General features: G+C 40.9%; 1 protein-coding gene across 2 annotated transcripts; it reads left to right on the forward strand.

The window, feature by feature from the left end:
• The first annotated feature begins 290 nt into the window (after positions 1-290).
• LOC124147690 lies at positions 291-12,586 on the forward strand. Of its 2 annotated transcripts, none has more exons than XM_046518431.2 (9): positions 291-482; positions 4,927-5,087; positions 5,464-5,632; positions 6,266-6,434; positions 7,382-7,573; positions 8,868-9,000; positions 9,616-9,791; positions 10,781-10,903; positions 11,769-12,586. In XM_046518431.2, the coding sequence occupies exons 1-9, from the start codon at positions 478-480 to the stop codon at positions 11,988-11,990; spliced, it is 1,350 nt and encodes a 449-aa protein (XP_046374387.2). In that variant the 5' UTR covers positions 291-477; the 3' UTR covers positions 11,991-12,586. The 2 variants fall into 2 exon arrangements, with proteins under 2 accessions (XP_046374387.2, XP_046374377.2); XM_046518421.2 differs by lacking the exon at positions 291-482 and adding an exon at positions 1,871-1,913.
• Positions 12,587-12,925: the final 339 nt, after the last annotated feature.

Consider the following 12,925-nt stretch of genomic DNA (forward strand, 5'->3'; position numbering starts at 1 on the left):
GTGAAACTTTTAAGTAATAATCATATATATATTTCCCTAAATACTCCCCATGCAGGAAACATCACAGTAAACAACAAACCACAACCTTCGAAACAATACTACAAATGATTGAATTAAAGAGAACAACACTACAGATAGCCATGATTTATTAAGTACAAACCACTTGTAAAGAAATATTTCAATATCCGGCAGGAGCTGCGTTATCGCCGTGCGTGCACCGCCTCCCCCCGCTCACCCCCCGAATACCACACGTCACATCTGTCGCCAAGACTTCGATATTCAGATTCGATTTATCACCGGCTACAACTCTTTGTCAAAAGTCGGCGGCACTGTTACGTTGATCAACTACGTGGCGCTGTGGCCAACTTCCTGCGAGCACATCTACACTTTACCACACGTTGTTGACGTATTAGGAGGGGAATTGGGGAACATTTCTCACCTGGGATAATTACAGGTAGTCACAACCCTGCTCAAACAATGAGGTAAGCATTTCTTGAATGTTTTTTTTTTGATATTATGCAAAGTTTTATTGATACTGGATTAACCAAATAGAATATACGCACTAGAAATATGATAAATTATTTGAAGTCTGAATATATGGTATAATTACAGAAACTTTACTATCTCAGATCTGTTTTCATTATCTTGTTTTTTATTCAAACACATTATCATTCATTCAGGTATGATTATCTTTTCTGCAAATGTTTAAAGCTAGAAATTGTACTTGTTTGTCATATATTTGTTGGATCATTTTGAGAAATATATTTGAGTAACAAATTCGCCACAACATCATCGTTGTGTGATAACAACATTACCGTTATACGGCTTCTTTATATTGTATACTCAGTATTTCATCAGCGTCCCATCTTATGTATATGTAGTTGGGTAGTCACCCACACCCCCAGGGGTGGGAGGACAAGGCTATAACAGCAGTGTGAACCACATCGGTGCTGTCTTATTCCTTAACCCACCCCCCCACCCCCCCCCCCCCCCCCCACCCCCCTCTTCGACTATCATATTTATCACATGAATTTTATTACTATCGAAATAGGAGTATACTATACGAGGTTGTTGTTGCTTGATATAATGTTTTTGTTTTTAACCTGAACGTCTTATTTGCTTTGCTGACATGTATTTCGTGTTAAACAAAGTCTGTATTCTCATTTCTAACAATTTGACTTTCATTAGAATTGTACTCAGGAATATTGTATTTGCAGCGTTACATTATATTCTGCCCGTAGTATTTTACCATGGAGGTCCACATCATCACCTTCGTGTAACTGATAAGATAATGTACATGAAAAGAGGTCACGGAGAACAGTTTTTGAATAAACTGATAACATTCTCTATAAAATATACAAATAACAGCGAGGTAAATGGACATCAATTTCTCCTCAGTAAATGGTTAAATTTCGACAACGTCAAAAATAGTCTGGGAACACAATTGACACCGTTTGCATCTTGACGCAAAGAGTTACGTCCCTTTGACATCTTTTACGACACTTCTACTCACAGGGACGTATTGACATGACATGTAGGCATTCATTCGTCATTCAGTCCCTGTGATCGGAGTTCTAACCTCAAATTACATGCATTAAAAAATGAACCAAAAATCCTCGCTTAAAATGTGCCCCTGTGACGTCGCCTAACCGTGGAGGACACACTATCCAATGACATGTACATATATTAAAAACGTGCCCAACACAACATAATATGGCGTATGATTTTACATGTACTCACAATCGGATTGAAATCAATGCAAACCGCCATTCCATATTGACCTTTAAGTTAGTCTCTAGACATTTTGCGCGCAACCATCTTAAATGGCTTATTAACTTGCTAGCTAATCAGTCAATTAGGTTGGAAACAGTAAGATGACGGTCAGAAATGGCTGTTGCAGCTGTACTTTTGAAGTGAGTACAACATACCCTTTATTATTGGCATTTGATATGTTCTGGCACTTTCGTCAGCAAGAGCACGGGGCTCATAGAAACACGGGCAATGTTATATTTGTGAATCAAGCATGGTAATAATTGTAGAAATCATGAGTCTTGTAAACGAAATGTATATACTTGTGGGTGACGGGGTGATCCACTCCTAAGATGCCGCAATGCGCTGTGTAGAGGTGAGGCCCAGAGGAAAGCCATAAACTTATGATCGTGGGTTCGAATCTAAGATTCGCCCTGATTATGTTTCTAGGTTTGTCAGCACCATACCTGTGTGCCTTAACAAAGTCGTAAACGTCTTTGACCTGTATCACATGTGGCTTACCCCCCTCGTCAAGCCGACATTCCGTTGCATGATATAATTGAAATACTCTTCAAATGGACGTTAAACAAAACTCACGCACTCACTGGTGGCTATATGTTAGTCTGTAATACAGACCGTCAAACAAATACACACAATACAGCCTATGCAAGTCTATAATATTTGGCAAGTCTAGATTACTACAGTATCATGTATCTGAAAATGAAAGAGAGTCTCTGGGCTCCTTTTTATTATATTTTTATAACTATAACAACTGTTTTTATGTTAAAATATGTTCATTTCAGAGACTAGATGTTAGTCTAGCTTTATGTGTGAATGACGAGTAACGGTGTCCGTGCGCGGACCTACAGTACATTAACCTCGACACAAGTCTGTCTATGGATGCTAGAGCTCTATCTTAGTGTACTAGTATAGGTGGTAATAATACATGTTCAGCACACCAGCAATATTGCGTGGTGGTATCAATATGTGCTTCCAGCGTCATCACCATTAGTATTCTGTTTAAATGGCAGGACGCATGGTTTAAAGAACGAGGTATTATAATGGCTTTTTGGTACACTAACATTAACAAATTACATGTACTAATGTTGGTAAACCCTTAAAAACAAAATTTAATGTTTTACAGTTTAATGAGTGAGTGAGTGAGTTTGAATTTACGCCGCTTTTAGCATTATTCCAGCAATATCACGGCGGGGGACACCAGAAATGGGCTTCACACATTGTATCCATGTCGGGAATCGAACCTGGGTCTTCGGCGTGACGAGCGAACGCGTTAACCACTAGGCTACCCGACCGCCCCCTACAGTTCAATGACATCAAGTTGAATGGCTAAAATCCATTGAAAAAACTCCTGGTGAAAACTTACCGAGAGAATGTCCCCTGCCCAATACAAATAATCTAAACAAAAACGACCGAATTCGAATGTTTTTCAATCATTCTAGTTACACACCGCTGAATTTGACATCAAACATTTGTAAGTGTTCACAAGACGATAGCTATAGGTTTTATGAACGCTTCAATTATTTTCAGAACACATTGTCTTCATCTGACAGAAGGGTCACATCTCGTCCTGCCATCTCTATAAGTTTAAACAAGAATAATATTCAAGTATGAACTTAATGTACAAACATACATGTAATATCATGCGCCAGCTGGTCAGTGATCCGATCTTTTACACTAGCGATGTGATGTTCACCATGCGTATGAATAACAGAAACAATGGCGTTCATGCAAACAAGCCTTCTTCAAATGTCAAGTTCATATTGTCCGCTATCGTGTGTGAAACGAACGACTGGTATGTTAATAGGTGTGTTGCATTAGATAAACCGGTTGAAAATGTGCCTTTGCTTAGGTTTCATTGATTATTCGATTTGAAGCGGAACACATGTGCAACCGTATCTCAATAATGCTCAGACAACAGGAAGCTGTCCCGAACATTCGATTGAGTGCGCGTACATTGTAATTCATACGGCTACAATACATCGACCCGTGGCTGCTGTTTCCATTCTTTAAAACAAATATCGTTTTCATACTTTATGCATGTCGAAAATATATGTATGGCTTTTAACAATAACTGAACTTTAAAAAAAAAGTTATCATAGGTAAGTAATATAAGATATATGCATTGTCAGTAAACTTTCAGATAAAGTGTGAAATAGTCGTTCAGGGTTTGATATGAAAGGATATATTCAGTGTTCGAAATACCTGCCTGCCCGACCGTCCGAGACGGGTTGATATCAACTCGGGCTGCCAGATTTTCAAATCCCCCTGCCCGACGGTCGGGTTATATTTCATATGTGACAATATTCTAAATATTTCCCGATGATAATCATTAATTCACATGTAAAGATGAATGATAAAATGTAACCAAAAAGAAATCCCGTTAGCCTATCCTGAGAAACATATGATTATAGTGGGCAGGCAGGTTTTGGTCATGGCTGGCAAGTATTTCAGCTAGCCAGTCCTGTGGTCTGGCTGAAATTTTTGGGAGTTTCATACCCTGACATATTGCCACATCAATACAACGTCGAGGGCCAGCGTGATTTGCTTATTTGTTTGTTTGTTTGTTTGTTTGTTTGTTGTTTAACGCCGCACTCCAAGAAGAGTGAAGCCCCCTTAAAGGTGAACAATGCTTGAGACAAATGCGATCCCATCAGTTTTGAATCAAGTAGAGTTCTCTAACTCTAAACCTGCTCTGTTTCTCTGTGAACTCAAATTTAACGATACCAACCAGCAGTTTAGAACATCGGAGTTGCATTGGAGCAATGTCAGAGTGTAACTAATTACAACCTCTAAACCTGGATTCGAAGTGTGAGGAATATTACAACTATATGACGACGGTTTGTAGATAATAGAGTCTGGACCAGACAATCCAGTGATTGACATCGTGAGCAACGATCTACGCAGTTGGGCATGACCACCCGATCGCGTTAGTCGCCTCTTACAAGCATGGGTCGCTGAAGACCAAGGGCCAACATGACACCTAATAGTTGACGTGTCATGAGAAGGACGATCGGGTGGAAACTTGTCGTCATGGGTCGCTGGTGATGTTCCCACTACAGGACACGTCGACGTGGTGAAGCTGTTATATTGCTTTTTGTCACATTAAACAATTCACGCAATCATTTACTTCCAACACAACTCATTTATTTATTTCAGCCCCTTTTCAATCAAAATGTCGTTGTTGTTGCTGCTGATGACGGTGACATGGACGGCGGACGCTAGGATTGGATTTAAGAAGGACTTGTCAATGGAAGCTGCTTTCCCTGTCCCCATCAGGAGAGACGCGGGCCTTCCGGAGGGGCATCTCCGACCCCTGGGTAATTGTCTCCAGTCATATCACATTTATCAAATATTTGTATGACAAATTGTGTTAATTTGCAAAAGATTACGATAAAAGTAAGTGCAATATTAAAATATTGAAAAACAGACTCCATGTCTCTAATGGGCCACCGTAGTGCCCCGTTCCACAAAGCGATGTTAGATGATCGTGACTCCCATACTTTAACATAGGCTTACGATTGTCAAAGCATATAATATCGTAGCTGTGCATATAATTTGCAAACTGCGGCGTAATATAGCGGCAATATTGCTGTCTGTGCGTCATAGCGATGCATGTATTGTGTCTGACTGCGGCGTACAACAACAGTCATTCCACCACCGATAGTTGACGTGTAATATCTTCTCCCCATTCAGGCTACCAACGTCCGGCTGATTCTCCCGCCGACGAACTGGACGGCTTCCCCGACATCAGGGTGTTCTACCACGGCTACTCCAAACAGCGGACACCCGTGGTGTTCCGAAACGCTCTCAAGGACACAGAGGTGTTTAGGAACTGGGCGACTGACAAATACCTCAAGGACACGTAAGTAGAGTGTGCCTCCGATACGATATGTCTCTGCGTCCATTGGAGGCTGCGTCAGGTCAACTTTCTAATCTACCAATCAGAGTGGAGGCCTTTAATTTCTGGGCACCAGTGACCCGAGCATTTAAACCAGCATATCTGATTTCTGTATTTCGCAAACGAACTTAAACGAGAAGTTCCGAAAGGAGAAATAAAAGGGTTAGATACACTGTGGTTGATAGTGTATACAGCAATCGTTTGTGGAACAGTAGTCTGTCTTACAGACCCTGATACAAATATATATCAAAAATAGCCCATGCAAGTCTATAATGTTTGGCAAGTCTAGATCACTGCAGTATCTGAAAATGAAGAGAGTCACTGGGCTCCTTTTTATTATATTTTTATTAAGATAACTGAACAACTGTTTTTTTATGTACGATATGTTCAATTCAGAGACTAAATGTTAGTCTAGTGGAACAGCGTCCAGGAACGTCATACATTTCACCTTTATGTATTTTTACAAAAAGTAAGAAATAATAATGTTTGGCTCAAGTTTAATACATGTACATTCTTTTTATATCAATTTCCGCGTTTCGCAAAATAAAGGATCTGGATCCGCCTATGCTCAGTCTACAGTTGACCCCTTGTTCACAGGTTTGGCAAAATGAACGTCACTGTTGTCACCCAGCGCCCCATCTTCCACAAGGACGAGATCAAGCGGACCACCCAGGTGATGAAGGTGAAGCGCTTCCTGTCCGAGTACGAGTACGAGGACTGGTACATCTCCTCCGTCATCCCACAGGAGATACAGCAGCAGCTCTCGGTCAGTCTAGAAACTCATTCGGGTGCACTCGACTTATTCCGCTACCCTCGCAATAACGGTACCTCGGGCAGTAGAGTAGTGATATGCAATGATTACACTTTAACCGCATTCCGACAGACCCCTCCGCAAATAGTTCCTATAACATGACGGCCTATTTTTATAAACTTTGTTTTGTGGTGGCTAAGTAGAATTATCGTTCACAATTCGATATCAAGCAACACTTATATAATGGCAACGACTTCCGCCAGATTGTGTTGGTGAAAGTCATGTGAACTAGTGAAACTAATCGCGTTCCAATATGGACGACCCCGAATGCTATCGGTGATGGAAACCAAGTAGTTGCAGCAGCCAACTCATTGCTAATTTAGGAGATAAACCTGCTGTGTTGTGAAATTTGATGAAGTCCCACTTTCGAGTAGATACCTCTTATCTTAATCTCTGTATTGAGGACGTTGCACATTACGAAGGTGCTATAACACTGTGTAATAGGCATAGTGGTTGGTTCGGATACACCATAACGTAACGATGACTATGCACTTTCAAAACTTATCATCCAAAACTGGCTCCCACAGGAGATATCGCTTGGGTGAGAAATTGCATCACAATGCTTTGCAGAGCATTGTGACGTCATTGTTACCATGACGTCACAATCAAATGACATCACTAATGGCTCTGCTACTGAAGCTGTTAGCAGTACTTTTTACACTTAGACACTGCTTATTACTGTCTACAAACTGAGAAAGTTGGAAGAATGATGTTGGATTATAAATAAAATCTCACCCGAGTGTCTTTTGACATAACATATATCAACACTCGTTGATAAAAGTGGAAAAAGTTTTTCCACTTTTATCAACCCGTGTTGATATATTTGTCATCAAAAGACACTCGGGTGAGATTCTCTATATATCAACTCTATGGTATATCAACACATAACCCTTCCGGTGCAGCTGCCGACTATCTTCAACTGCGGGGTGGTCAGCCGGTATCTGCAGCGGCCGGAACTATGGATGTCCAGTGGCAGCATCTCCTCCAAGCTCCACAGCCATCACGACCACAACCTCCACTGCGTCCTCTTCGGCAGACGCGACTACGTCATCATCCAAAACAAGTACAGATACAACTTTGACTTCAAGGAAACAGTGAGTCATTATACCGCCATGATAGACGCAAAACATGTGGCCTCGTTAGACTTATGTAGCCCTGTAATCGGATCACCAGTATTGTAAATGTGTGATCTTTTGAGAACACCTTGTGTTGACTTAGATCTAAGAAGCGTTCTTAAGTCTTTGCCCATCACAAGTCTATTAGCATGGGTTCATAGAAACGCCAAGAACGTGCGAATATCGGAAAACTTTGTGAAATAAACACATATACGTAGGAGAAGGTATCGAGTGTGTTTAACGGTTTGCAAAGCCAAATTCACACTGAGACCGATCACCATACAAATCCTGATTGGATTGACCTTTTGATTGAAATTTTAATTCCTGGCGTATGCATATGAAAAGAGGGGTTTTTTTCGGACAAGAGCTCTAGTTTCGTCATAATGATCAGAAGTTCTTGTGGTCTTTATTACACTTTGGTTGAGGACAGTCATGGGTGGGTGTAAGACTGTTTCCTAGAAGGTGGATTTATTAAGTAAGGTTTATCAATGTGCAAACCACACCGGCGAAAACAACAGTCACAAACTACCTCGAAGTATAAAGCAACTTTGGCCACGCTGAGGTATTGTTCTCTTGCTCACGGTGTGAGGAACCTTCTTGCCTACGTATGTATGTACACAGAATACTCCAGTTCCCCATTTCACAAAGCAACCTTAGCGCCACGACTATCGTAAGCTAATGTTAAAGTATTCGAGTTACGATCACCGTAGCGCCAAGATCGCTTTGTGGAAGGCCCTTGTCGAGAGCATTCGGTTTTGCTGTAAAAAAATCGAGTCTAAGCATAGTTTTATCGGAGACACATTGCATCAGGTATAAACATATATTTGTCTTGCTGAATCCGCCAGATGGATCTTTGATTTAGGCAGATTCTTTGCAAGTTAGAAAATGATGTTTTTCTTGACACATTTGAGCCATCGTTTATCAGTTCCCGTTTATTGCATGACCCTGAAGGACATCAGCACCTATGGGAGGATAACGAGAAACCATCACTTAGAGTTTCTAGGGCTTCAAACCTGCCCCTGTCTCCTTCGGCAAGTGCCTTTGTACAAATGTGCCTCTGTTCACTCAGCAGTGAATGGGTACCCGGTAGGACAGTTAACCTTCTAGCGTCTCACCGCCAGCTTGGGCTGTATACTCCCCAGGGAGCTGAGAATGATAAACGAGTGTACGCTGATCCATTGAGTCCGGTAATAATGTTAGCGCATTGAGCAAGCACCTTGTGTGTTGAGTCTAGTGCAATATAAGTATCACCTGATGGCTGACATTTTTGCAGTACATCAACTCCGGCGAGGGCTCCTCCCCCATCGACATGGAGAACATCAACGTCTACAAACACAAGAAGGTGAAGGAGACGCCATGGACATGGGCCACTGTCAAACAGGGGGACTGTATTCTCATACCCTCAGGTAACGACCTATTGGTATTCCACATAACCAAGTGTGTTTACGTGCCTGTATCAGGCACAGGTTGACCTTAACAACAACTAACACTGAGTCTGAAGTTGGTTGAGTAGGAATACATGACGCTTTCTTATAGAACTTTTTTATTCTTTGTAACGACGTTTGAAGATTGTGCCATATAAATCGTCACTGTGACTTTGCCATGCTAGAAAATATATCAACCACAGAATTGTAGGCTGTAACTTTGGACCATGCAAGTTTTCACGTATTTCGTTCTAACCTTGTCACAAGGACGTAATGGAAATTTGACAGTGACGTTCATAAATGTTGGAGTGAGTTAGTTTGTTTAAACTCTTGTAGCAAAACACTCAAGACAACCACAGCAGGAAACATCACAAATATGGTTGAGGCATTTCACACATGTTGGGTATCGTATTTTCGGCGTAATGCTCCCTGTGTCCATATAACCCTTGATGGTGCGTTATGTAAACCTGTGACTAAAAAAACGAGAAAAAACAGTCAACGTGATAACGTTCAGTATGATTATAACTGAAAAGCCAGGTGTCAAAGAATCACCATGAGTTTTACATTTCTTCATGGACGCGCGTTCCTCTGCTCCAGGTTACCTCCATTACGTGCACGCCTACGGCCGCAGCATCTCCTACTCCATCCTCTTCTCCCCCACCTCCGACACCGACGAGGATGTGGACGAACCTCCGTGTAGGAAGGGCACCGCGAATAAACTCAAACCAATGTCAGAAGCAACCTTCACATGGAGTTATGATGGCGGGAAGACGGTATGTATAGACTGGGTTTTGAAGACAAGACTAGAACTGGCAAACCATTGACTGCAACCATGAATAACGACCAACGCCATCGTTTTTTATGACATGCTATCGGCCAGGTTTGGCCAACCACACCCCAATTGTTTGCTGACCGGTCTCCAACCAGGATCGAGTACCAGTAAATGTTATGCTGTGTCTATAAAAACTAACATAGCACTCTGAATACACTGGTATAACAAACATAAGTGTTCACATTGCCAACATTTTTGCAAATCCTGTTGTATGCATTCGAAAGATGACGCAACATTGAAGGACGTTTGTAATTTGAAATTCAGTATATGTTACCATTACAATAAAGGTGAGGTGAGGTGAAATTGGGTTCAACGTCGCGTCCAAGATTATTGCACTTATATAGCGACGTCATTACAATAAAGATTAGACAACTTGAAGAAACTTATGATTGATGTGCTCAGGGGTCTTCCCAATCTCATAAAAATCAGACCTCAGTTCTCGCTGCCGCTAAACAAAGATCTGAGGACATCCCATTAGCGGTCTCGTCAGAACGACCTTTCATCCGACCAATCAGAGCGTCGCTTACCAGATCATTTAAGTGACAGTCGGAATGAGATTTCTCATCATGCAACTTCGAAAAAACTTTAACACGGTGTATTCCGAACGATAGTTACGGGTTTAACGACTGAATCCATCCAATCTATCTATTAGCCATTCCACAGTGTTCTTTTGTTCAGGTTTCAAATTTTAAATCGAGAATTTGTCAAAATATGTTTCGAAGCGTAGTCGCCAATTTGAAATTAGTGCCGTAAAGCACGAGAAAGCTGCCTTCTGATTGGTCATTCCATTGGTCGGTCAAAGTTCGCGCAAGGTCGGTCTGACATCACCCGTACTGGGATGTCCTCAGATCTTTGTTTAGCGGTAGCCAGAACTATGAGCTGGTTTTAATGAGATTGGGGTCTTCCATAACAGCTTCTATTCCTTGACAGCGTCTTGCTAACCGGCGTCTGGACGGAGTGAGCATGCGCCACCATCTCATGTCGCTCCTCAGAGACCAGGGACAGATCTACTTTGAGAAGTTTGAACATTTCTACAGCGAAGCCACATCTTGGGTATGTACATTCAAGTCTTCACTCGCTTGTGTAAAGTCTTGATAGGCATATAGAGGTTTTAGACTGAAAACACTTTAAAATTGAATACATGACACTTTTGTATGGATGGAACTTCTTATATTCTTTGTACGAAGTATCTATCCATAAAAAGTGCCTCGTATTCATGTTGTCCCAACTTCTAAATGCCTATCACAAACTTTAAAATTGGATTTGATCAAACAATTACAAACGTTATCAAAAGTTTGAAAACAGTCCCCGAAACACCGAAGGTCCAAAACACAGCTATGATACCCGTGACTTGTACAACAGCATTCCATAACCATTTCTTTGTTTGTCTCATTTTTACCCATCATCAAACATGGGTGTATACATTCCTTTACCAAGCAGTTTATACATGTGTCACTTACGGCCTGTAAATAATTATGGGTCTGGGAAAACAAGTGATGACACACATTAAGGCACCAAGATGTCACCAGACTCCTACTACCAAAACAAATTGAATGTTTAAGTATTCGGGTACTGGTGGCCCATTCTACCTATGAACCTCAACGAGGGTTTCATTTCTATGAATAAAACAAAAATCGTTGCCTAATAATTTAACGTATAACTATCGGTATCTAATTTGTCGAATGGTTGATCATTACGTGTTTATGTCCTTCCTGTACTGTGGTGTGGGGTAGCCTAGTGGTTAGAGTGTTCGCCCGTCACACCGAAGTCCCTTGTTCGATTCCCAAGATGGGTACAAGGGGAGGAGCTCATTTCTCGTGTCCCCTGACGTGATGTTGCGGGAATATACGGGGTGCAAAGTCTTTACATTCACTCCTCACTGTCCCAGTCATCTGTTTATATATTCATCACTTTCCAGGCAAGAGACGCACCCTCAGCCCAGCAGGTGTTTAATATCTTGAAGGAGAAAATCGTCAACATAAAGAATCGGGACAAGAAACGCGGTCTTAACTATATCACCCGGGTCGACATACACCAGCTGAGCGACGACCAACTACAGAGGGTCGCTACTATCCTTAATAAACCCAACGAGGGAAAAACTCAGAAGGATCGATCCAAATCGAAACACGAAGAGTTGTAGTTATGAAAGTTTAACGGTCTCGTAAAGTTTTATGTCTTGATGGTTATATTTATATCGTTTTAAAATACATTCACGCAGTAAATGTGTTTCAAAAGAAAATGTAATACAAATCAGGATTAAAATCTTTAGAGACAGTTAAATTTGAATGTATGAGTTTTTTTGGAATGTGTCATATCTTAGGAATTTCAAATTAATCTAGTTCAGTCTTTTAATTCTTCACCATTGACATGTTGCGCCTTGTGTAAGATCACACAGAAACAAATATTGTTTTAATTTCCTCACAGAATTTAGATCCTTGCAGATCTATATTTCCAGCCAAGTCCGTCTGTACGGATCACACAACGAATAACCAGCCTATGTCGTTCATGAATAAGCCTGAAACTGAAGATAGTGCCCGACCCATTTTAAAAAAAAAAGAGAAATATGATTATTAGATGGTCCTAGCAAAAATCTTTTGGTAGAATCAGTTCATTTGTATTGAGAACTGCAATATTTCCTTGCCACATTCACGTTGCAATATAATTATCATTCATTCTACTTCACATGTTCAACGCGGCAATTGATGTACTTACTGTTTGCAATAAATATGTTTCATACAAATGTACTAACATCTGTTTTTTGTGTGTAGCAGCGACATTATTAATTATGGAGTATTACACAGGACCCAAAACCGCACTGTACACGGTTCAAACGAAGCTAATGGTTTTAAAAGTACATGTATATTCAATAATCTATTTGCGTTTGAAAGTAAATGTTTATATGCATAATTTTCGACGCTTATCTCATTTCAGCGGCATCTTTGAAGCCCGAGATCATTGTTTATACAGTGTGCTCATTTCCAAGAATCCAATGATTCAATTCCCAGAAGGAATTTTGAAGTTAATATCTCAGTGATTCTTCGCATTTCCTGTAAATATTTCCTTTGAGTGGAGAGA

This window comes from Haliotis rufescens, unplaced genomic scaffold, assembly GCF_023055435.1.
Source record: "Haliotis rufescens isolate VD_foot unplaced genomic scaffold, xgHalRufe1.0.p SCAF_1, whole genome shotgun sequence".
In the NCBI taxonomy this organism is placed as follows: Eukaryota; Metazoa; Mollusca; class Gastropoda; order Lepetellida; family Haliotidae; genus Haliotis; species Haliotis rufescens.

Excerpts from the sequence above, each read along its gene's own strand:
- LOC124147690 (XM_046518421.2), top strand. The coding sequence starts at position 1,888 with ATGGCTGTTGCAGCTGTACTTTTGAA. Across the intron at positions 6,435-7,381 it reads AGATACAGCAGCAGCTCTCG|CTGCCGACTATCTTCAACTG; the intron begins GTCAGTCTAGAA and ends CTTCCGGTGCAG. Across the intron at positions 9,001-9,615 it reads CTGTATTCTCATACCCTCAG|GTTACCTCCATTACGTGCAC; the intron begins GTAACGACCTAT and ends CCTCTGCTCCAG.